Source organism: Haliaeetus leucocephalus, unplaced genomic scaffold (genome assembly GCF_000737465.1).
Source record: "Haliaeetus leucocephalus isolate CR32 unplaced genomic scaffold, Haliaeetus_leucocephalus-4.0 Scaffold840, whole genome shotgun sequence".
NCBI classification, from domain to species: domain Eukaryota; kingdom Metazoa; phylum Chordata; class Aves; order Accipitriformes; family Accipitridae; genus Haliaeetus; species Haliaeetus leucocephalus.
In genome coordinates this window covers 2,242,912-2,267,231 of record NW_010973276.1, presented here as the reverse complement: position 1 = coordinate 2,267,231, position 24,320 = coordinate 2,242,912, and the positions used below count along the sequence as shown (strand labels likewise).

The window sequence follows — 24,320 nt, the reverse complement described above, 5'->3', positions numbered from 1 at the left end:
TTTTTATTTAATGTTTGTGTGTATTTTTGGAAGTTATCAGTGAAGCAAAGGTGAGCCTCAAATCTCTGCTGACTCTTCAGGGAGTGAGGGAGAAATGCCTGTAATATTGCACAGCAGAAAGTGGAGGATAGGAATTATATTTGTCCCCCTTTCTGGGAAAGTTGCACATTTTTTCGTGGCTCAGAGTTTGTGATTTTTAGTAGGGCAGTTTTGCAAGCTCCTGTTTTCCATCTTCTCCTTGGGGCAACCTCCCCAGTGCCTCTGTCGGAGTTTGGCCGAGAGCTGGAGTTGCTTTGTGCCTGCAAAAGTGCATTTGCTGGGTTTGGGCTGAGCTCTGGTCCTGCTGGGGCCCCCTGGCAGCTCTGGGATGCTGGCTTCCGTGCTGGGACCCTGTGGGATGTGGGCGGTTGAGCGGTCCCTTCCAGCCAGGGAGGAATCTGGGACAGTATCTTCCCAGGGCAGCAGGTTTGGGAGGATGAACAGTCCGTGGGCTGGGAGTAGTCTTGTTGCCCGTGGGCTGGGCTCTGCAGAGGGGTTTGGGGTTTTGTGGGTTTTTTTTTTTTTGGTTTTTTGGTTTTTTGTTTTTTGTTCTGCTGCAGACAGGAGGAAGCAAATTCAAATGCAGGTCCTGCGAGCAATGCAGGTGGGAGGCTGCTGCTGTGGGGGGATCCCAGTGGGTACCCCATGCCGGCTCTGCTTCCAGAGAGGAGATAGGCAGGGGGAAAAACCTGCGGATAGGAAATAGTTGAGCTAACAGAAACTTTCCCCATTGGCAGGGGGTCCTAACGAAGTAGGGATTTGTATCCTCGGTGCCTTGTGCTCTCATTAGCGCTGCAGCAAAGCCAAGCCCTTCGTGGATGGATTGCCTTCTCTTTTATTTCCACCTTAGTGACTATAAAGGGAGGCTCAACCTGAGTTTTTCCCTTTGCAAGTGATGTCTCGTGGGCGATGCCATCCACAGACCCGTGAGCTGCACCCTTTGCTCTTGGGGGCCATCCCAAGAGTGGTCCAGGTGTGGCAGTGGCTCCCGGTGTAATCACAGCATCCCCCAGCATCCCGCAGGCTGGGCAGGGGGATGGAGCCTGCCCTGCCCTTGGCTGGGGGACACTGCTCTGCCTGCAGTGTTCATCCTGTGTAAAAGCACTGTTTTTCCCCCAGAAGAGACAATGGGATGGATGGGTCTGTCCCTGTGCCGTGGCTGATGCGGGTTGGCATCAGCTCGGGCTTTGCCATCCAGCCCCCATCACCACGCAGTGAGTAGGGGCAGTGGGTGGAGGGGTAAAACACCCCCAGAAAATGGCAATAAACTAGCACTCAGGCTCTGAATTTTACATCAAATTATTTTTTGATAAAAGCTGTCAGTTTTGCTGAAAGGAGAAAGGTTTGAAGAGGTCCCTTTCATGATGAATCTTTTGGAGATGAGTAGACAGAATATTGTGTTCAGGTCCTGCTGCCACATCCTCCTTCAGTGCCTCTCCGGGTTTCATTTGGCAAAAACTTTAGTAAATAAAAATGCAAAAGGAGGAGTTTTATCCAGGGGGAATGTGGTTTGGGGGAGGACAGCGAGACATGCTGAGCATTGGGGAGAAAATTTCCTAGTTTGTAGATTTTTCTCTGAAACGGAAACATCCTCTTCCCTCCCAGCTCTGAAGCCTCATAATTAATGTGAGGTTGGGTATCTCATTAATTACATCCGCGCCGAGCGTGGCTGCATTGCCCTCCTGGGAGGGTGGTGGTTATAGGCTCCTGCGTCTCGTGCATGATATCGAGGCAGTGACTGAAGTGACATTCCTGTTCCTCTCCCTGCTCTCACTCCTCTTAATGCCAAAAATAAAGCCCTGCCTGGCATGATTTTGTGGGTTTTGTTTTTTTGGTGTTTTTTTTTTTCCCCCCTACAGCCTGGCTGAAAGCACCAGGTTACCTTTGTTGACATCGCTGCTACCTGAGAACACGGGCAGACGAGCAAAGTGATTGACTTCCCTGGCGTGCCGCGTCGGCGCTCATCGGCGGAGCACTGGTGTACCCAAACTCGCTCCGCTTGTCCTCACGTCCTCTCGGCAGCCAGCAATGACTGACGCGGTGGTGGGCGGCAGCTCTGACCGGTGGATGTGCCCCGGCGACAGGACCATGTCTCTCCGGGCCAGGTAAGAGAAGGGGTCTGGGGTCCCTGGGGGGTGGGAGGTGATGCGGGTGCAGCCGCCCCAGTTCTTTCTCTGGGGGGACATTGGGAATTGGGTTTGCGCAGGTTGGCTGGGAACGTTTTGCCACGTTGCCTCCTAAACCCCCTGAGAAAGGTGGTGGGGACAGACCCATGGGTGTGCACTCACCCCGGTGCCCATGAGAAGCCCCATCCGTCTGTCCTGACGCCCTCCAATGCTACTGCTGTGTAGGGTGATGCTGCATCCCACCGCATGGCAGATCTCCATCCCAGCTGGATGGTTGGTGGCAGTACCCATGGATGGGTGCTGGTTTTGGGTGCCCGGACGATGTAGGGGCTGGGCAAAGCTTGTGTTCGGAGCTGCTCCGCATTGCTTTGGAGGAGCAGCGGGGGTCCATGGAGAGGGACATGCTGTCAGGGACCGTCACCCCCAAGGCAGGGAGAGCGCTGGCTGTGTCTGGGCTGAGCTGTCCTCATCCCTTCTCTCACCTAATCCTTGTTCCCTCTCTTTCTCTGTCCCTCCTAGCAGCGAGAAGGAGCAGTAAGTATCTCACTTGCTTTTTTTGGCCTATTGCTCTTTACCTGCTACTCTGATGGTCTTGAGAGAACAGGAAAAACCTTGGTCTGGATGCAAAAAAAAGCAAATAATTTTGGGAAGCACTGCAGAGGGTTTTAATGAATTTAAGGTTTAAGACTGTGCGGGTCTGCTCAGCCCAGGGGGAAAAGACCCAAGATGAGCAGGAAGATGAGGGGAGGAGGGGCATTTGCATCCTTCGTTAGTGTTACCCCTCTGCTGCCTGCTAATTTGCAAGGCTGAGTGGCAGACGTTACTGTGTCACCAGGTTAGAGTTGCCTGATGCCCAGGCTATGCTTGCTGTGCGAAAGGATCTTTGGAAATGAGGTTAGGAGAGGAGAAACTCCCATGTTTGATAAAATGTACCCAAAAAACCAGCCACTCGTGCAGCCATCACCCCGGTACCACAGCTTGCTGGCAAACCTGGTGTTACATGGTGGAGAGCAGGGTACAAAATTAACTGTGTTGGTTGATGCTTAACGTGGAAATAATATTTTTGAAAAGGAAATCAGTTTTCTCCCTATGAAACAAGTATTTCCTTATGACCCCCGCCCCAAATGGAACGAAGAGCTTCCACCTGGAGGGTGGGGGCTATTTGCAGGCTTCCTGCTAGAAGAGAGCTTGGAGGATGGGGAGGTATCGTACTCCTCCTTCCTGTGCTTGGAAATTGGTGCCTGGCTGTTGCCTCCACACACGTGTGGTTGCACGCACGCATGTGCATGCACATACATGATCTGTGGACGAAGCCCTAGCCCACCCCTCTCCTCACAGGCTCCCCACCGGCTGGGCAGCACGGGGCGGCCAGCCCGACCGGCAGCGCAAGAGCGAGGAGCTGACGGACGAGGAGAAGGAGATCATCAACCGAGTCATCGCCCGGGCCGAGAAGATGGAGGAGATGGAGCAGGAGCGCATCGGGTAAGGCGGTGGTGGCGGCGGCATGGGCACCACCGCACCAGCGGGACGGGAGGGACCCCGAGCCTTGCCAGTGCCCGTGGTGGGAAAGCGCTCGCTTGGCTGCTTTCCTGGCCAGCAGCTACTGCACTGCAGTGTTTCTCCTGAAAGGGAGCCTGCGGGGGATCTTTTTGAGCTGGCGTTGGTCCTTGGCCAGGAGGAACCTGTAAGCAGGGGAGGGAGCTGCTCGGTGTGCTGTTGTCGCTCAGCGTGCTGCTGTGTTCTGGACCAAGAATTTATAGTCTCATCAATTTTGTTTTATTTCTTTTTTTCCGTCCAGAAGGGATTATTAATAACATCTCATTTTGGGGGAGTGAAGCTGCTGCTGCTGCTTGCCCAGTCCTGAGCACCCCTGAGCACGGGCAAAGCCACGGCTCACCAAAAGGTGTTTTGTCTTGTTTCGGGAACACGGATGGATCCATCATCCCCTCCAGCTGTGTGTCCCGGCGGTTAATCCCTCCTGCTACCCAGAAATGAGATGTCTGTGAAGCTGAATAGGTCTGAGTGATGCCCAGCCATGGGGCTGGCCATGTGTTGGGACCAGCTCCTGGGGGGACTGGGGTGGCTGGCGCTGCCCTGACTGAATCTGTGGTGGGGTCCCCACAATCCCTGGTGGGTGCTGGGAGCATCCCTGGTGCCAATGCGCCCGGTGTGGAGCAGAGGGCCAGAAGTGCCTGTGTTGGCTTTTACTGCATCTCTACCCTGCCTGGGCAAAGGTGCCAGGCGAAATAATTCTTATAATTAGGTATCAACTTGCTCGCCTGGGGATGGTTTTCCGGAGGGGATCTCCAAAATCCTGTTTGTCAGGCATCATGCCTTTTTTCATTACAGAGGAGCATTTTATTCTTGCTGAGCTTAAGCATCGACTGTCCTTTTTTTTTTTTTTCCTTGCAGGGAACATACTCAGGCCCAGGCAGGAACTGTGCTCTCCACTGCCTCGGAGAGTGTCAAAGCCCCACTCGTAGCTCGGGGACAGCTTTGCTCAGCAAACAGGCGCATGGCTCTGCGGGGCAGCTGCTTGGTGAAATGCGGAGAGGACCTGTCTGTGCCCACAGAGCCTCATGCTGCAACCGGAGCTTTAATCCATCACCCCAGCTGCTTAATAATGCTTAAATATTGAGTGTGCATTTGCGATGCAGTCATGGGAGCTCCAGCTGCAGCACGCAGCCTTCCTCGGTGGCTGCAGCCCGTAGCCTCCGAAGTGGTGGATTTATTTATTTGTTTTTAGAAATACTTTGTTAGGAGCGGGTCTGTGAACAGTTTAGGCAGGTATTGCCTCTCCCTGGCTGGCATTGCCTGGCGTTACAACGTGCAACACTTTCCTCTCCCTGCTTTCTGGCAGAAACCAGGTGAAAGTAGCTATGAATGGTGGGGGATTCATTCCCCAAAATTGCTTGCAAACAGCATTTCCCCAGCTTTGCCCATTTGCAGCCCAGTAAGAATTACCCCCAAACATGATGCTCTTTGGTTTATGCTTAATTCAACTTTAGCAGTGGGGGAGGTGTTTTGGGGTTTTTTTTGTTTTTTTTTTTTTTTCCTGGATTTCTGCAGCTGTTTGCAACCCTGCAGAAACTCTCCCTTTTACCTTCGTTAGTCGAGCCAGAGGAGGTTTTCTCATCCTCATTCATGAAAAAGCTGGGCGGAGGACTTTGTGCCGTACTCGGAGTAGAGCAGGAGAAGGCTGGCGGATGTGCAGTCACAGCTGATTTGCCTCCTGCGTGTAGGCGTAGCAGGAGCCTTGCCAGCTCCTTTGTGTTTGTTGGCTTGCACAACAAGAGCTGTAGGATGTGCAGCTACAGAAATATGGGACAGTGTCTATATCAGTCTCGTACACAATCACCCGTTCAGGAGCTGCTCGGACGTTATCCAGAATAGCTCCTTATATTACAAAATAATCCGGGTTTGCCAGGCTGGCCTCTGGCAGGGATGCAGCGGTTGTGACTGTGTCCCTCGGTTAGACAAGCTGCTCTAGGGAGATGCCGCTGGAAGGCCTGATTTTCTGTGGTTTTTCTGGGATTTTCTATTCCTGGAAGGGGCAAAAAAAAGGAAGATCCATTAGAAACCTGGCTTTGGTTAAATAAGGAATAGCTTGCATGAATGAATGTGCCTTCCAAAGGGGAAACACGTAGTAAATACTTGGAGCTGTCTTCATGAGCAGATGTGTTTGAGGGTGTGCGTTTGAACTTTATATATAATACCTGAGCAATCATGACGTCTACAGCTGGGTGCTGGCTGCAAACGAACATCCTTGTGCCTTGAAGTCCCTCCTGATTTAGTGCCATCCATCTCCTGCTCTCTTGCGTCCCCTCTCCTGTATCTGCCAACCCATGAGCACCTTACCTTGGCCAGCCAGGGCAGGGTGGGAACAAATCAATGCTGCTTGTTGAGAAGATGTTTGTGGAATTGGACTTCATGTCAAACCCAGCTCAAATTAATCTAGTGAAAGAGTTATTTTTAGCACCAGGGGTGGATGGAGGCCCACAAGATACGTGATCTGGATGCTGATGAGGATTGTAGGACAGGGACACTTTGGTGTGTGGCTTTTTTTGGCTGGGTCATTGTCTCATAGCACAAAGAAGGACAATAGGAGCTGAAATCATCTTAAACAGCGATACAGTGAGAGCGCGTCAAGTGTGAGTTGATGAAGGACTTTACAACTGCCTGGGGATTAGGATAATCCTTTGGGCCAGTTTAGGGGCACAGGGGCTGAAAGCCAGAGGGGCAGAGGGATCAGAGGGCAAAGTGGACTTGTGGCAGGGACGGATCTGTTCTCATCCCTTCTCCCTCCCTGCTTGGCCTGGGCTCATGCTTGGGGGGTCCCTGCAGTGGCTCTGTGCCACAGTGGTGGTGGTGGTGGTGGTGATGCTCCAGCTGCAGTCCATGAGGAGCCTGTTCCTCCTAGCTGATGTGGGAGCACCTGCAGGCACTAATTGGCTCTGTTATGCACCTATAATTGGGTGCCATCAATAACCCACCGAGTCTGCTCCGCTGCTTAATGAGGTCCATCATGCTCTCAGCATCGAAGAAAATATCTTAAACTGTACAAAGTTAGAAACTGCTGTTTCTGGAGAGCACCTCACGGCATGGAGCCAGTTCTCCCAGGGGTGATGTGACACATTGCTCCTGGATCTGGCCGTGCCCCTGCCTGGGAGCAGCTATTCCCTTCCCTCTAAAAGTGCGATGGTTTGACTCTCTCGCTGTGGGTCACAGCCTCTCACCTTCCCTCTGAGAGGACCAGCTATCAAGCAGAATTGCATTTTAATTTGGCTGCTTATTGCTGGGATAACACATGCATAACGCTGGAGCAGATGGCTGAAGTCACAGGGGATTAAGTCATTAACCACGGTGGCCAGCAGCAGAGATGCTCTCTGGGGACCACAGTCTTGTATTTTCTTCCTCGTGTTCAGACAAGACAAAAATAAAAATAGGGGCCAGGAAGGGCAGGGTAGTTGCTGGAGGCACACAGAAATGTCTCCTGAGATGCCAGCTTCTAGAAGAGATGAGGTTAATTTGTGGCCAGAAGACAGCTCATATGCTTCTTGAATTTTTGTTTAGGTTATTTCTGAGACTGGGATGAGCCTGCAAAATAACAACCCTTCTGTAACACATCACAGGAGGCAGCAAGCACCTGGAGTGATGCACTAGCATGAAATGGGACCCTCTGAAATGCATGAATTCCTCTGGCCTCCTTGGGCATCTTCCCTCCATAGTGAGGGTGCTCAGCACAGGATGGGCTTTGAAAGTTGACCTGTAAAAGCTCAAATGATGATTTACCTTTAGTTACCTGTGCGCTTGTAAGGGAAGAAAATTGCTTCTAATTTTTTATCCTGATTTTAATTATGTTTTCTTTAATTTGTAGCTTGGCTTCTTTTCTTGTCTCTCTTATACCATTAAAATTAGCCTTAATTTAATATTCAGCCCTTTAAGGCACATGATTTCCCCACGGAGGAAAGTCAGTGCTTAATTCTGGAGGCACTTTGTGACCTCCTTTGTGTTTTACTTGAATTTCTTTTTGCCACGTAAGTGGTGACTAAGTCCGGCCCTGCACAGGGCTGGGGAGCACCCAGTTCATGGTGCCCTGGATCAGGTCCTTCCTCGCAGGTCTGGTCCTTCTCCCACCCCTATGCAGCAATTTGTTGTCTGCTGCATTAAGTGTCCTCCCTGACATGATTTAAAACCCATTAGACACGTCTTTAGCCATTCATTTCTGCAGAGTGGCAATGAATATTTAAACGCAACAAACTCTTGCGTGCCTGCCCCGCTGTTAAGCCTTGTTTCCCGAGATCATCAGCACTTAATGCCAGAGACTCTCTGTCCCTCTCCAGATCGCTTTGGTCCTAGCGCAAGAGATGAAACCCGCAGTGCTACGGCATTTTATCCTATCTAGGATTCAGCCTAGCCTGAGATGGTCCCTCAGCCCAGTGAGCAGCCTTTGCTGCATCCCTGTGGGACCCTCCATCCGCCTGAAAATGGTGGGAGATGTTTGAAGGTCTTGCTGAGAATGCAAGCCCTTCACCTGCCTGCGCCGGGGCTCCTGGGTCTCTCCTGGGCAGGGGAGGTCTCCCACCAGCCCTTGCTGCCCCGGACCTGCTCACCTTTCTCTTCCAAACCGGATTTATGGGGCCAGGCGACTATTTTATTATCAGGGGACTGTTCTATTGCTGTTGTCATCTCAGGTGCATGTTAAGCATTTCAGGTATAGCGTATTGCCCGGTTCTTATATCTTGCTCCCATCAGTGACTAATATGTATTTCTTTAGCAGATGACGGATGCTCTCCCTCTCTGCAGGGCTGTCTCCTGGTGAGGTGAGGCTCCTGGGTGCCGGCCTTAGCCAGCTCCCCCATTTTAACAATTTGAAGCATATTTTCTGCTCTTTGAAGTTAGTCTTACAGAGGCCAGAGGGATGGGCACTTTGAAGCGCGTATAATGGTAAGGAAGATGTTGCTGTAGTCCTAGAGACATGCAAGGGAAAGTGATGAACTGGATGGCTGTTTTACATGCAATAAAAATGAGAAACAAATGATATCTAGGGGAGAGGGAGAGAAAAGATTTTGGGAAGGCAGAAAGCTTGTTCCTAGCTGCTGCCGGGGCAAGAGCAGAGCATCCCTCTAGTTATCAGTGGGAGAACAGCATGTGCATGGGGCTCTGGCATGCGTGTAGGGTGGTGCTGGATGGAGTCAAAGAGAAACCTGGACTTTTTCTTCCCAGTTATCACCTTAACCAGGAGCTTCCCTGGTCTCGGTGCAATAGCCCCTTTCCCAGGTCCTGCCCTCTTTCTGCCAGGTTCATGCTAGGACTTAAAATTTAAATTTTTATACAGTCCTCTTATGGCCATGTTTGAACTGGGGGAAAAAAAGCCTAATTTCTCTGGCTTGAATGGATGTTTTAATTAGGCAAATGTGCTTCATTTGAAAGCAGTGCCACAGGTGTGTGTACTGGCTGCTGAAGCTCTTCCACTGGTTAAAAAAACCCCAATGTCTTAAAGAGCTGCTTCTGGTAAATGAGAGACTGGGAAAGATTTTACAGCTAAATAATGAATCTCTTGAAATGCAAAGGCTTGCTTTTTTTTTTTTTTTCTTTGATTGTGCCATTTGTTCTAGTTTCTATAATAAGTTTGTTTGGGCTTGCAGATTTCCAACTGGAAGCTGCTTCTCTTGGAGCAGGGCTCCTGCAGCACAGCGGGGGGGAGTGGTGGGGGGGTGTGGAATTGCAGAAGATACGGGGCTTGTACATGTGCTTTGCTGCTAGGAAGAGAAAGGTTTTGCCCCAGAAATGTTTCCCCTGTCGAGGTGGGAGCAATGTGCTGTGACAGAAGCTGGATGTTGTCGGTTATTTGCTTTTTGGGGGCTCTTCATGGGGACCCTGCGTTACATGGGGTGGGTTGTGGGCTGGGAACAACTGTGGTGTGATTCATTTCATTTAAATGTTTGGGGAACAGCCAGCTTCTAGATTTTAATTAGAAATACTGCTTGTCGCTGGCCGGGTGTTTATGGGATGATGTAGCTCTCTTGAAATCACTGGGACCTCCGTGTTTGCAGCAGGGTGTATCAGCCGCGGAGCTTGGGAGGGCACCAAGGGCGGATGGTGGCTCTAGGAGCTGACTTGTTCTGGAGGAAGAAATCACCTACGGATCATCTGTAAAGCAGATGCTGAAGGACAGGGATAGAGAGCCGCATCTCTTGGGAAGAAAGCCGGAGCAGGGAGTTAGGCTAGCAGATAGCTTTCACGTTAAGAGCAAAGTGGAAAGGCATTAAAGCACCTCGCTGCGGTCTGAGGATGTTATTTTTTTAACAAAAAGATGAGAAGCAGAATTGCTCTATTTAGAGAGCCTGTGGTCATGTCGCTGCCGAAACTTGAGGCGATGAAGACTGAAGGAACTTGCAAGCTCGCCCATCTGCTGTCTGGTGACACCGTAACTCTGAAAATAGTGATTTCTCCTGACTGCTGGCTCCGTCTGGCTCCACTGGCTGCCCAGACGAGCTTTCCTGTCTCCTCGCTGGGAGTGGGCTGCAGGTTCATTAATAACTGTCAGGAGGCACCTCCACATCAGCAGCCCTGAGTGCACTCGAGTCCAGGGAGATCAGCCCCTGCGTGGGGAGGAGTGGGAAATTCTCCTGTGGGTTTTAGCATAGCCGATGTCTTCCATCTAAATGAGATGTCGTAATAACCTGGCTTTGGTCGGATAATGTGCGCTGAGTCACAGAGCCGCATCCCTGCTTTAGGCTTGACTCAGTGGCTGATGCTTCAAGATGCTCCCGTTGACTGCAGCGAGATTCCAGCGGGGCATTTTATGAACTGTAATAGGTTGCGCATTCCATGATGCTTTATTTTTTCCCTTCTTGCTGCTATTCCTTTACCAAGCACCCATGTACAATAATGCTATTCCTTTTCTACGTGCAGTCCACGGGATGCTGGCTGTCCTGCGAGCGGCTGGAGACCAACCGCAGAAGCACCCAATGTAGAGGGGAGCTCATATATTGTTTATGAGCGATTCAGAGGTGTTGGCAGCCGAGCTGCCATAAATCTGAAGCTGTCATCAGACATGTGGGAAAATGTCTTTTAAACCTTGGGTGTTTTACATGGCATGCCGTGTTAGTGGCTTTGTCAGATTTGGGTCAGGCTGCCATGGGAGAGGATGGCAGCCCTGCAGGCAAGGGGGCCTGCTGCTTTCTCCGGTGGGCGTGGGTCTCCTCGTCCCATTCTTCGTTCCTTCTCCTTCCTTGTTGAATGGCATAAATAATGCATCCTTTTCCCCTTCTAGTGCTATTTTTAGGGCCAGGATTCTGGGTTAACTGAGCATACAACTCGCCGCCAGCTCTTGGGTGCTCGGCAGGCAGCTCATTCCTGCTCCTGCGTTGCAAACTGCTTTTGCCAGTGCTGGTTTGTTTTTTTTTTTTTCTTTTTTTTTTTTTTTTTCAGAAGTTGCTTAACTGGGTTTTTTTTACCTTTGCAGTAAACAGATGTGTTTTTATAGTCTGTTCTCCAGTGGGCTTTTTACATTTTACTCAAAGGGCTAAGAATTTCCATAAAGTAAATCACACACAATTTTTTCCTTAGAAAATGAGAAAGCTAATTCATTCATTCAGTCCTCCTGCCAGAGCCCTTCCAAGATCTCCTCTCGCAGCTCTTCTGTGGGCAGTCACTGGGACTGGGTGGAGAGGTTTCCGTTTGGGGGAAGAAGCTGCTTCACTGATGCCAAACCGCTTTGTGCAAAGGTGCTGATTTGGATGGATTTTATGCACGTGTGTGTATGTGGGAGCTGGGGCCGGTATCTGCTTTCTGGCAGTGTCAATGGAAGTTAATAGTCACGCAATATAAAGCTGTAGGGGAATATAATACTCCGACATGTCCCCTGGGATGTGTCTTTTCTCCCGGTTGCATTCCTGTAGCTGGAAGAGGAGAGGCTCTGCTGGAACCAGCACCAGGAAAATGAGCAGCTGGACCAAAGGCAGCAGCCGCCCCTTGGGAGCGGGACTCCCACATCCCGGCCGCGTGGTGCCTTTCCCGACAGTCCCTGTCCCCTTTCTGCCAGGCGACTCATGACCCGGCTGGAGGACATGCGCCGGAGCGTGCTGGGGGACGGGGTGAACCGCTGCATCCTCTGCGGGGAGCAGCTGGGGCCGCGGGGATCCGCCTGCGTTGTCTGCGAGGACTGCAAGAAGGTGAGGCATCTCCCTGCACCCGGCTGCAGCCCCCCAGAACCAAACAGCACCCACCACCCTCCCCTGGTGCAAAAATGGGCACCTCGGTCTTTCAGTGCGTGTTTCGATTGCCCAGCATCTCTCCGCATGTGGCACAAGGGGACATCCCCGGGGGTTTCTGCAGTCACTGGTGTTCGGGCTGGGAGAGCTTTTGTTAACCATCTCTCGTAAACCTCACGCTCCCGAGGGGTGGTGCTGGTGCGGTGGGACCTTTGGGTGGCCGCGGCGTCCCCGCTGCCACTCGGTGCTTTGCTTTCTCTGCAGAACGTCTGCACCAAGTGCGGGGTGGAGACCACCAACAGCCGGCCCCATGCCATCTGGCTCTGCAAGATCTGCAGTGAGCAGCGGGAGGTGAGCGTGGCAGCCCGGGTGCTTCCCCTGCTCCGGGTGTTTTCACCAGAGTGGGGACACGGTCTCTGCCCTTGGTTTCATCCTGTGCTCTGTTCCCACCCCAAACTTCTGAGATGGCACCAGCTCCAGACTGGGGGATGCTCCCAGGGACCTTCAGCCTGTCCCCCAGCACCACTAAACCTTGCCAAGCTACTTGAGCCTGGTTCTTATAGGATGATCTTGTTTTCTGTATAAAATGCCATTATTTTTTTTTTTCTTGAAAACAAAGTCTTGGGGCTGAAGAGGCTATTGTGGCCAGAGATCGGCTCCTTGCCACCTACAGTGTGCAAAAGCTGAAGACTTAATTAACAGGAGGGGATGCGGGATTGCTGCAGGGTACTGGGGTGCACGTCCTCGGTGTTGCCTGCTGGAGGCAAGACCCTGGTGATGCAGGGGGTTGAAGACTGCCAGGTCCGCACCCAGTATCCCCCTGAGACGTGGGTGCCACCTCGCTGCCTGCACCCCCCAGGTGTGGAAGCGCTCCGGTGCCTGGTTCTTCAAGGGTTTGCCCAAGCAAGTGCTACCCCAGCCGATGCCTGTCAGCAAGAACAAGGGACCCCAAGCCCCGAGTGAGCCCAGCCCGTTGGAGCCACCCACCCAGGACCCAAAACTCCTCTCCCGTGCACCCACCCGAGGTAGGTGACAGCGGGTGCTGACTCCCTCATTGCAAGGGGCAGGGGTCCTGCCAGCAAGGTGTTGGGTGTCCTCCCCATCGTTTGCAAGGGTGAGCCCTAGCAAAAAGCATCCAGAGCAGTTGCATAGCTGCTGCCTGTTTTCAAAAGGATGCAGAAATTGCCCTGCTGCCCTCCCTGCCTGCTGAGGCTTTCTCCAGGCTGTCCAAGTTGGGATGGCTGGGTTTGCAGGGACATCCTCAAGCCAAGCAGCCCTCGGTGGGGATCTGGGGTGCCCGGCTGGGGGTTTGGGCATCACCTGGGTATGAATATGGCAATGCAGAAGCCTAGAAAAAATAAGAATAAAAGAGGAAAAGTGGGAAAGAGCGGCAGAACATCCCAGGTTGGTGTTGGCGGGGTGGGCAGGCTGCAGCTTCACCGCTTCTTGCTCTGTTTGTGCTCTCAAGGCCAGGCAGACGCCAGGCCCCCGGCCGAGCAGGACTCCGATGGTAAGCACCGGCGTTTGCACCCTCCCCTGTGCCATGCCGCCTGTGCTGCACCCCCTCTTTCCCTCCCTCCTTGCCCTGTGGTGTTTTCCCGCAGGGTTTCCCGTGGGAGGCTGCAGCGGCAGCAGCAGGACCTCTCCTTGCTGCTGCCACCCACCGCACAGGGACTGAGTTATTCTGGGGCTTTCCCCACCTACTGCACACGCCTGGGCTGAAACACTGCATCTGAAAGCGCTGAGCAGAATTGCCTCTGTAGGTGTCGTTTCCTGCTGCTGATTGGCAGGTGTTTTTCTGGTTATTTAATGACAGTCCTTAGAAAACCTCCTGTGGAAACTTTAGGAGCCTTGGGGGGGGCTTGTGCATGTCTGCGAGGGATGGAGCAGCCGAGCTGCTCTGCTCTGGCCACACCAGGTTTCCTCCACCGAAGCTCTTGGAGCTGGTGCCTTGCGCTCAGGCTTGTGCTGTGCATGGGTACCCAAGCAAGGTGAGGATGCAGCAGCCTTTTTCTTAGGGTTATACCTTGCTCCCTCCAGCGCTCGCAGCCCCCCAAGGCTCTGCCCGCATCATTGTGTTTAATAGCGATGCCAGCTGAGGGGGTTGCGTTAAGCGGCTGCAATCAGTGCCTCCTGCTTACAGGCATGAAGCCATGTTCCTCACCAGGGCTCACCAATTTCTAACCTCATACGTGCCCTGTGCTGCTGTGGACCCGCATCCCCCAGATGCTGCTGCTGGCACTGGCAGGAGCTGGGGTCGGGGGTCCTGCTGCTCCCTGGCTGGCCATGCTGCTGGGAGACAATTTTGAATAATAGCCCCCCATTTTCAGAGTTTGGCATCGGAGTGCCGAGGTGATGAGATTACCTGACCCTTCCTCCAGCACCGGCTGCTCCTGGATGGGCGATGATTATGCTGGAAACAGTCCAGTGGCTGCAAACCCTCCTCTTCCTCTCCCCTTCCTCAGCTGTGTGGAGGAGGAGCGGGGGAGGCTGAGGACACAACCCCCCACCGGAGTGGTCCCCTCCATCCCACCCTTCCTTTAGCCCACGGTCTGTTTTGGCAGCCATAACCCAGCTGGCAGATGGCCTTCGATGTGCAGGAGGTTTTAACGGCCAGTTCCCAGGGCCGTGTTGTGTTTCCCAGTTGTGGCTGCCTGCGGCTTCGCTCCGTGTTGGGTGGGCTGCGGGCAGGCAGCATCTCAGTGGGCAGGGTGGGTGGCACAGCCTTGTGCCGAGACGTGCTCCCTCCACCCTGCAGCATCGCTTGCAATGGGGACGCGTCCTGCGTGTCTGGGTGGTGGTCTCGGGGTGAGCTCCAGGTAGGGGGTACCGACGGAGGGGTACCCGGGCTCAGCCGCAGCCCACGCTATCTCTCCCAGTACCGGCGGGAGGCTCCAGTTGAGCCTTGGCAAGGCTGTGCCCAGCCTGGTTGTGCCGAGTGATGCTCTTCATCTTCCCACGCAGCAGCAGTTGGGGAAACCACTTAATTAAGGCTATTTAATTGCGATGGTAACTAGTGCCGTTAAGCTTCCCGGCCCAACAACAGGCTGCTTTTATTAAGCTGCTGGCTCGCCTGCTAGTCGGGGAGGGTTTGTCAGGCTCTGTAGCTCCCTCCTGATGATCAGCATGCTCATGACATGCCCATGATTTTCCTAAAGCTCCCTGGGAAAATTATTTATTGCATTGCTATTTCTGCACCGTGGGGCTCCTGGTTGTGGATGCTCATTTCCCCTCCTCTTCAGTATCACGGCAGTTTTACCCCCCCCCCCCCCCCTCCTGCAATCTGTTGCGTTTTGCTTTCTCCTTGTGCCTGGCGACCCTGACAGCCCAGCCAAGGATAAACATCCCATTTATGTCACAGCAAAGATTTATACCTGGCATCTGCAGCACAAGCCAGGTGAGCGCCGAGAACTTTTCCATCACATCCGTGGGTTGCAATTTATCACCACAAAGAGGTCTCGGCACCCTGGCACGTGCGGGTGGGATTTATCCATTGGGACGGCTGCTGCTGGGTGGATGGAAGAGAGAGGCAAAGGCAGCTGTCACCTTTGTCTTGCTAATAAATGGAAGGTGATCAGCAAAAAGAAAATATGATCCCCCTGTCCTGGGGACCGTGGACCTGTAACACCATTAGGGGTTTGACGGGTGCTGAGGACCAGCTGATGGATGCCTCTGGTCTTGTTTTCCCATGGGGCTCTCGTCCTGTGGTGTCCCCATGCTTTGCTGTGTCCTTGTGCGCCAGTTTGATGGTGCAGAGCCCTCCTGCCACCCCGCAGGTTCCGGATGGCTGGCAGTCCCCAATGCTCTGGGGGTGATTCTGCAGTGACCATACCCATCCTCCTCCTCCTCCTGCTTGTGCCCAGTCTGGGCATCACCCAAGCGGCTCCTCTCAGGGCTGGCTTTGGGGATGGATGGGTGGTCGGGGTGTGAGTCTCACTGCTGCCTTTATCCCTCTCCCCGCAGGCAGTGATGCGACGGCGGCTGCCCGGGGGAACTACATGGCGCCCGGCCGCAAGCCAGCCGAGGGCAGGCTGGGCCCGGGTGGCAGTGAGTACGCCGGCGGGGACGCCCACAGCCGCGACCATGCTGCTGAGAGTGGGGTCAGCAGGAGCCCTGGTGAGAGCTGCGCTTCCACGTGCTCGTGCACGCTTCTGCATGCTCACGCACGCTTCTGCGTGCATGGAAGGAGAGGGTTGGGGGGCACAAAGCCGGCAGCCGTACGAGGGTTATATCTGCTTGGCGTGCAGTGCTAAATGATGCTGAGGGATTTCATGCCGCAGAGCACCAGTGCCTGCTTCCCGTGCCGCTCGTCTGCTGTTTTATACTGCTTTGTGGGGTTTGCTGATAGGGAGGTCCAGGGTGTTAGTGGGATCGGGGGGAGGTGTGGAGGGGGATCCCTGTCCCTTCCCCTGCGTGCAGGGAGGAGAGGCAGGATCCTGCTGTGCTTTTCCCTGCAAAGGGGCATCTTGTGGCCCATGGAAGGACGTGAATTTGAAAAGCCCCATGCATGATGCAAGAGCTGTAAGTGAAGAAAGGAGTGGGCTTGGTGCTTACCAGGCTAATTTTAAGCAGAGATGCAATTCAGCTGAGTTGGGACCCTAAGCAGAAGCATTTTTCATGCTGCTGTGCCCCCTGCCCCCCCTGCCAGTGCCAGGGCAGGCACATGCCCTGCAAGGTGCTGCTGAAAGGAGTAGGCATGGGCCAGCCCTGCCTATGGGAGCCTGTGTTTCGCTGGCGGGGGATATTGTTTCTTGCTTCACGAAAATTTGATGTGCTCCAAGCTATTGTAAATGGCTGTGATACAAATGGGTGGCTGACAGTGTTCGGTGGGGCCTGGATATTCCCTAGGTGCCTCCAGAAAGGGAAAGGTACTTGCAGACACCACTTTTCATCTAGGAGCTGAGCTTGCGAATTTAACTGGTGAAGCTTAAAAATGGCTGGAAAATGTCCAAATCCTTTGTAATTCCTTGGGAAAGAAAGGAATATTTAATGGCAGGATAGTTGGGTAGTAACTAGAGAGAGGGCTGCCTGTGCTTCTGTTGTAGGGAGCCGGTGTTTTAATTCATTTTTGGGTGGATAACCCTTGTGAGGGTGTACCTGTGCCCCATCACTGCCTCTGGATGTGCATGCACCCCAGGGGGGACGCTGTGCAGTGGTGGTCCTGGGGCATTGCTGCCAGTCAGGCATGCAGGGGGATGGGGCTGTGATGGGCATCGCAGCGATCCTCATGGGTTTGTTCACCTTCCAGCTCAGACCAGTGCCTGGCTGCAACCACATCCATCCTCCTTGTTCCACCTTTCCTGCATGTCCCTATTCTGCAGATGGATCGGTACAGCACGGAGTTCCCACTAGTGAAGTGCTCCCTGCTCCAGCCCGGGCTGCACCTGCTCCCCACAGCACTGGCCCCAAAATTGTGTGGGGTTGAGCCATTATCCCACCACCTCCATCCATCCGTCAAACCTCTCTCTTCTCTACTGACTCTGGCTGCCCTTCCCTGGCCAATTCCAGCTGTAACCCCCTCTGCAACACAGGCAAAGCCCCTGGGGCCTGAAACGCCGTTGTTGATCCTCCCCTCTCCTTGCAGGTGTGAAGCGGACCAACTCCCTGCAAGCCCCACGGCCACCCCCGCCAGCCGCTGCTGGCCCCACTCCTGCTCCTGGTCCAGCAGCACCCCCAGGTAGGATGTGATGGGGATACAGCCAGGATGCTCGGTCCCTGGGGGGAGTCGCCCAATGCCCTGCCATGGGGTGGGACCCCCCTCCTTGGGCCAGCGCTGGGGTAGGAGAGGGATGGAGAGCATCACCCAGGTAATGGTGCATCTGTCCCCAGCGCTGCCAGCAGCGGGAAGACCGGGTCCCGGGGCGGCTGGCCGGTTCCCGGAGAGACAAGGTAAAATTCGGCTGCCTGAGAGGGACTGGGGGGCGGAGCGTGCCAGGGGATAACAGGGTCCCTCCCGCAGAGACCCCACCACTGGGACCCCCGGAGCCAGCCCGTGCTGCCACCAGGGAGGAGCGAGGAGGGGGCTACACCGTGCCCCCCGCCAGAGAGGAGAGGCCAGCCCGTCAGCCCCCCACCTTCCCACAGCCCCCTGCCGTCCCCCCGGTGCCTGCTGCACCGCTGCGGCAGCCGCCCCAGGAGGAGGAGGAGGAGGATGCCAACAGCTACGACTCTGATGAAGGCAGTACGTACGCGGGGTGCCTGGCCAGAGGGGAGGGAGCAGTTTCATTGGGAAACCTGGGATTTTGAGGAGGTGGTTGCTGTAGGACTGGGACTCGCACTGTAAGGTCATTGGCCTCTGGCAGGGAGAATCGTCAGGGAATGCTGCTTCCCCGTGGGGCTTCAAGCTGGGGCAGGGTCTCACAGGCTGTCCCTGCTTGGTTAGTTCAGCACACCTTGTGGGATCTTCAGTTGGTTTTGCACCAAATTACTTGAGCCCTGAAAAGTGCTGGTTTAGGCTCTGTGCTCACATGACCTTCCCATTTCCAAACTTGAGCCCTGAAGGCAGCTGCTTCTTTCCATCAGAGCATCCTTTGCTGTGAGAAATGCCACTGGACCTGTCTGTAGGAAAGGCTTGGTGGCTTCAGTACCTTTATGCCATGAGATCTCAGTGTTCAGTTATTTGCTCCCCTAAAAGAGGATTTGCTGCATGAGGGTGAGCGTCTGTAGCAGGGCAGTGCTTTGCCTGTCCAGCCTGTTCCCACCCAGGATGGGAAGAGCTGCTCTGGATATCTATGCTGGGATAGGAGCAGATGGACCCAGCTGAGGTTCTGTGCTAACCCTTCCTCCCTGTGATCTTCTCCCAGTGAGCATGTGAAGACAAGCATGAGCTGGTTTCCAACAAGCAAAACAGGGGCCAAACGCCGAGCCCCAAGCCTTAGGAGGACATGCTGGCCACCCGAACTGAAACACCTTCTCAGGATGGTCCTGGGGTGGCATTGTCCTGAGAAGGGTTTGTAGGGTTACACTGTCCTTTGCTTAGTGAGTATTAAAGATGGCTCAAAAGCTTCAAACTGCCTTCCCTGGGCAGTTCCAGCTTTGTAAAGCTTTGATGACCAGAGCTCGTGAATCTGGCTGGATTTGTGTGTGGCAGTTTGGCTGATGCCAGCGGAGTCTCACATGCATTAATTGGCTTTTACATTTGAGCCGCAAACCTTTCTAATTATTACTAATCAGGGCTGATTAAACACGGTTATTGGCTAGGGTTTTAACAAGGTCCTGTTTCCAACTCCTCCTCCTCTCTCTCGCTGTCAGCTACGCTGGGAGCGCTGGAGTTCAGCCTGCTCTACGACCAGGAGAACAGCTCCCTGCACTGCACCCTCATCAAGGCCAAAGTAAGTGGTCCCCTTCTTTCACCAATTTAAGTCTGTCTGGCTCCCAGCTCCCCCAGTGCGATGGGATGGAAGCAGCGTGGCTGTTGGCTGGGTCTGTTTCCCCGGGAGAGCCAGCCCAGCCCTGCTGGCACCGCTGCTCCTGGCTGGGAAGGAGAGGTCTGTAGGGCTTTTCCTTGGATGGATCCAAGATGTCTGTGGGGCTTTTCCTTGAGTGGGTCTAATTTTCAGCACATTGTGGCACCCACACGTGCTCGGGGCAGAGAATGAGGGTCTTGGCTTGCTGAACACATTTTCTCTGTACTGAGTTGCTTGATGGGTAGCTTTTTCTCTTCTCTGGCTGTGCTTAAGGAGGATTCATGCACCATGTTTTCTTTATTATCTTTTAGGGTTTAAAACCAATGGACTCAAACGGTCTGGCAGATCCCTATGTCAAACTGCACCTCTTGCCTGGAGCCAGCAAGGTGAGGCTTTGCCTGGTTTGGATGTGGTTTTGGGCTGGAGAAAGAGCAGAGGTTTCTCGAAGCCCCCTGAAGTCCCTTCCTTGCGTCAGACATCCTCCCCTTGATTTCTCCGTGCAGTTGCTCACTGCTGCTATTTTACCCCGGAGCTATCTCTGAAAAGTGATGATGCTTGCAGATGCTCTCCCATACCCAAGGAACAGCTCATCCTGTAGACAGGGTTCTTCTTAGGGATGGAGGGGAGCTCCAGAGGAGGTGACACTGTTAATGCATTGCAAAACATCTGACACAAAATCTAATTATTACCTGAGTTTGAACAATCCATTTGCTTTGACGCTGCAGCATGTTCTCGTTAGAGCTGTGAAGAAATAACCATTGAGTAAACTCTGACTCCCTCCCATCAAAGAGAGCCCTGGAAATCTCACTTCCTAGCCCAGCTAAGCTGATCTTGGTGGGGAAACTTTTGAGGAAGGGATGACTACCGCTGACCCAGTGCCCAAGGGGTGCTGGAGCCTTGCTTGAGGGCTGCAAAGCTTTTTCCTGCAGCTGAATTTTGCTCAGAGAAGCTAAGTGTAAAACAAGGGGGAAAACTGATAATAAAACCATTGGATTGGTATTTACAGGTTTACTTTATGTGCAGGGACTTCCTGGTCTTGTGCAGAGTAAATCAAGGTGTCGTGATTGGGAATTGCTTTGATTTCTATTGCTCTCTTGTTTGCTGATCTTTCTTTTCTTTTTTTTTTTTATTTTGCATGTCTGTTTGTGAAAGAACCATGAACAAGTGACAGGGCTCCTTGTTTCCCAAGCTGTCATCTCCTTTAGACCACAAGAGCCATTACCCAAGCCCCACACAGCCTGCCCTGTGCAACTTTTTCTTGTACAAGGGTCCTTGAGGGAGTAGACCCCAGACAATGAAAAAACCTGGGCAGCGAATGCTGCCCTGGCCACTGCAGGCAACTGGGTCCCTGGTGCTGGCATAAAGGTCCACCTTGTAAGGTTGGTGATGTTCACCTGGAGTTGATGGCTCACTGGTGCGACAGCCTCAGCAGGCAGCGATGACATCCTGCAGAGCCTGGTCAAACCACCTCTTGTGAGCCAGAGGTGATGGAGCATCTAATTTACACTCCTCTGCCAGGAGCCGAAATTTAGGTGGGGAGGAGTTCAGGGGTGTCATTATGCCGTGTTTTGTTTTGATGCTGTAGTCAAATAAGCTGAGGACGAAGACGCTGCGCAACACCCGTAACCCTGTGTGGAATGAGACCCTGGTGTACCACGGCATCACAGATGAGGACATGCAAAGGAAAACCCTCAGGCAAGCAGAGGAGCTGGGGTATCCTGGGGTGTGGTGGGGACTGTGGGTCTCCTTGCATGGAGCATCGCAAGCCAGCCTTCCTCAGGAGGGCACTGGCAGCGAAGTGCAGGTGTTGATAGAGCACCTGGAAATCCAGAGGTTTTGGTCAAAATCAGCATGCTTCATGTGAACATGCTGATTTTGATGGTCCTTTTTTAAAAGAGAAAGAAAGGCATTTTGACCCTGTCATTTAATATTAAATTATTGGCATTACTATTATTATCAGCATAGAGATTGCTATATTGCGTATCTGTGCGTGATTTGACAGTGTCCCAGCAAAATATTCAGATGTCTCTAAAAATTTTTGGCATTTCCTTCCTACAGGAAATTTCCACCTTTTGATTTCTTGCCCCATCACAGAGCACGTATTAAAAATGTTGATTTTTCTGGCAGACCAGAAGTTTGGTTTTCTGACTGCTTTTGGTCAGAGGAGAGCCAGATGGGTGGAGGCTTTGGTGGTGCTTTGCTTTGTCCACCCCTGAGCAGTGCCCTTGCAGGAGTGGTTTTGTGCTCCAGAGTCAGTTTCTGCTCCAGCCTGGTTGATGTTCACCTTTCCTGTTCCCTTCAGGATCTCTGTGTGTGATGAAGACAAATTTGGCCACAATGAGTTTATTGGAGAAACTAGAGTTTCCTTGAAAAAACTCAAAGCCAATCAGAAAAAGAACTTCAACATCTGCTTGGAGAGAGTAATACCAGTGAGTTTCTAGGAAATTTCTTTCTGCTACTGTTAATGTTGAGGTTGCTAATAAATGGCATTTGGAGGAGTTAGCGGTGAGCTTGGAGCTGGAACCAGCCAAGAGCTGTAGGTGCCTGACTTCATTGGCATCTTTAGGAGTTGGATTCCCACCCATGTCTGGGCTGATGTGACACGTCAAGGCCAGGAGATAAGAGCATGGTGGGAATCCAGGGGAAGTGACTCCAGGGACCTCTCCAGTGGCCGCAGATCTGCTGGTGTTGCCAGCCTATGCTGTTGTATGTCACTGTGGAGGAGAGGGCAGGTTGCTTCATCCCCGAGCTCTGCTACCCAGAGCTGTGTCTGCTGAGCTGCAGTTTGATGGAGCAGGTCATAGAATCATTTAGGTTGGAAAAGACCTTTAAGATCATCGAGTCCAACCATTAACCTAACACTGCCAAGTCTACCACTAAACCATGTCCCTAAGATGCATGTACCTGAGCTCTCTTCCACTTCTGAGGCCAGCAAAAGGGCTGGGCTGGGCTTCTGGGGGTGTCTTTGCTGTAGGACGGTGCCTCTCCCAGCTGCGGTTCCTCATGGCAGTCTCTCTTTTTCCCTTCCCCATTCAAGATGAAGCGTGCTGGAACGACTGGCTCATCCCGTGGGATGGCACTGTATGAAGAGGAGGTAAGAGTCCTTGGAGGACGACATGCTCTGTGCATGTTTCACCCATTGTCTTTCATGTATGGGCCCCTCTTTTCCACTCCCCCGCCGCCCCGGGGATACAAGTTTCCCTTGTGTCCATCTTGTCTCATCTGCTCTGCAGTTGACCGGCTTCCTCACTCAGCCCCTGTGTCCCCATCTCTGGTCGCTTCCTTTTGCAGGTAGATCGTGGCGGGGATGTGGAGGAGCGTGGGAAGATCCTCGTCTCCCTTATGTACAGCACCCAGCAGGGTGGCCTAATTGTCGGCATCGTACGCTGTGTGCATTTAGCAGCCATGGACGCCAACGGATACTCAGACCCTTTTGTTAAACTGTAAGTGGGAGCTGGGGCTGGTGTACTGCGGTAACACGTGGTCATGGAGCCACCCGCTGTCCTTGGGCAGTAGCTGATGGGCTGAGAGCTCCTTCCAAAACCACTGGAGAGAGGAAAGTGTTTCCCAAGCACTTTGAGACCTCATGCAGGAGTAAGCTGCCCACCAGCAATGCCTGTGGAAGGTGGTAATGCCCCCACCATGGCTGAAGCTAGGTGAGACTGACCCAGCCTTTAGATCCATCCACTCCCTGTAGGTTCCCAAACTCACAGACCCAACAGCCACCTCACAGCTGCAAAGCTGGAGGACAAGAGGTCCTCCCCAGCTCTGACCCACCAGGCCTGCAGGGCATGGGTGGCTTGACTTCCCTCTGTGCACGATGGGAACCACGTGCCCCACTTGCTGCCCCATAAGCCCACATGCTCGTTGTAGCCGGGAGTCCAGGGACTGCCCTGCCATGGCTGTCTCTCTCCTGTGCCATGTCTCCACTGCAAACAAATCGGCTTAATTAATACAGACAGTGGCGTTTGCTGCGGTTCATGCTGGTGATGCCTTGCTGTGACATGGAGCAGGTCTCCTGGAGCAGCAGTGCACCCATCGGTGCTCTCAGCTGCGGAGGCAGGTGATGGGGGGGCAGCGCTTGTCGAGTGGCTCCTGTGAACATGGGGGAATAATATAATATTAACTCAAACCTCATAAACTGCAACACAGAGAGGACCCTGCAGTCATTCCTGCCTGCGGTTTTCATTGCTGTTTTCTCTTTGCCTTCAGAAAAAACCTCTGTTCTCCCTAAAACTCATTCAATAACTCTTGTGTTGAACATTTTGCACATCTTTTTGTAGCTGAGTTGAACTGAGTAGTTTTCCTTCTTAGCCTGACTCTTGTTTTTTTATATTTTCCATTCCCATAAACAGAAGATGGTACTTTTCCATTTTTAAATCAACTTCCAACACAGGTCTAATTAACGCCAACTCTACAATTTAATTCTGGGTCTGCAGCCAGGCTGCAAAGCCCGAGCCCTACTTTTCCTCCGTGTTCTCTAGGTGAACCTACCTTGGCTGAGTATACCAGCCTGCGTGGTATTAAACACTAATGGGCTATTTTTAGCTTTTTTTTTTCTTTTCTTTTTTTTTTCCTCCATATTTCTTCCCACCTCTGTATGTCTTCCAGTGGTCAGGCTCGGTGTCTGGCCATGTGATTGCCCTTGTCTGCTGGTGACCAACCTGGCTGCTCATTTTCCATGTTCCCTGGCTGTTTCAGCCACTCTCCCATCAGCGTCAGCAGGTTCCTCCGCAGCGAAATGCAGAGTTCATCCACTTTTTTTCCATAAAACACCTACAACCATTTCTTTTAGCATGGCTTGGAGGAAAAAAAGACTTGGGACCAATGTGTGGTTTGGAAGGACATCAAGAGTGTGTGTGCAGGCTCACCGCTTTCTAGCGTCTGAATGTTACCCAGCTGCTCTGAGCAAGAGATGCTCCCCCAGAAAGGTTTCTGCTGAGCTCTGTGCAAAGCAGGTCTTTTTGGTTTCCCATGTCTCATCTGGCAATCCGGGGCGGGGGGGGGGGGGGAAATTGGGGTTTTTCCCC

The 24,320-nt window shown here is 52.9% G+C and overlaps 1 protein-coding gene across 1 annotated transcript in view; it reads left to right on the top strand.

The window, feature by feature from the left end:
- The first annotated feature begins 2,067 nt into the window (after positions 1-2,067).
- The window catches only part of RPH3A (rabphilin 3A), a 24,148-nt gene continuing 1,895 nt past the window's right edge, over positions 2,068-24,320 (top strand). The window contains exons 1-17 of the mRNA XM_010582271.1: positions 2,068-2,144; positions 2,685-2,699; positions 3,504-3,647; positions 11,716-11,845; positions 12,149-12,235; positions 12,744-12,909; positions 13,353-13,394; positions 15,848-16,000; positions 17,469-17,543; positions 17,714-17,773; positions 17,844-18,065; positions 19,136-19,215; positions 19,602-19,676; positions 20,876-20,985; positions 21,593-21,719; positions 22,328-22,384; positions 22,582-22,733. Coding sequence (XP_010580573.1) covers positions 2,068-2,144; positions 2,685-2,699; positions 3,504-3,647; positions 11,716-11,845; positions 12,149-12,235; positions 12,744-12,909; positions 13,353-13,394; positions 15,848-16,000; positions 17,469-17,543; positions 17,714-17,773; positions 17,844-18,065; positions 19,136-19,215; positions 19,602-19,676; positions 20,876-20,985; positions 21,593-21,719; positions 22,328-22,384; positions 22,582-22,733 — 1,772 coding nt within the window. The remainder of the gene's footprint in view (positions 2,145-2,684; positions 2,700-3,503; positions 3,648-11,715; positions 11,846-12,148; positions 12,236-12,743; positions 12,910-13,352; positions 13,395-15,847; positions 16,001-17,468; positions 17,544-17,713; positions 17,774-17,843; positions 18,066-19,135; positions 19,216-19,601; positions 19,677-20,875; positions 20,986-21,592; positions 21,720-22,327; positions 22,385-22,581; positions 22,734-24,320) is intronic.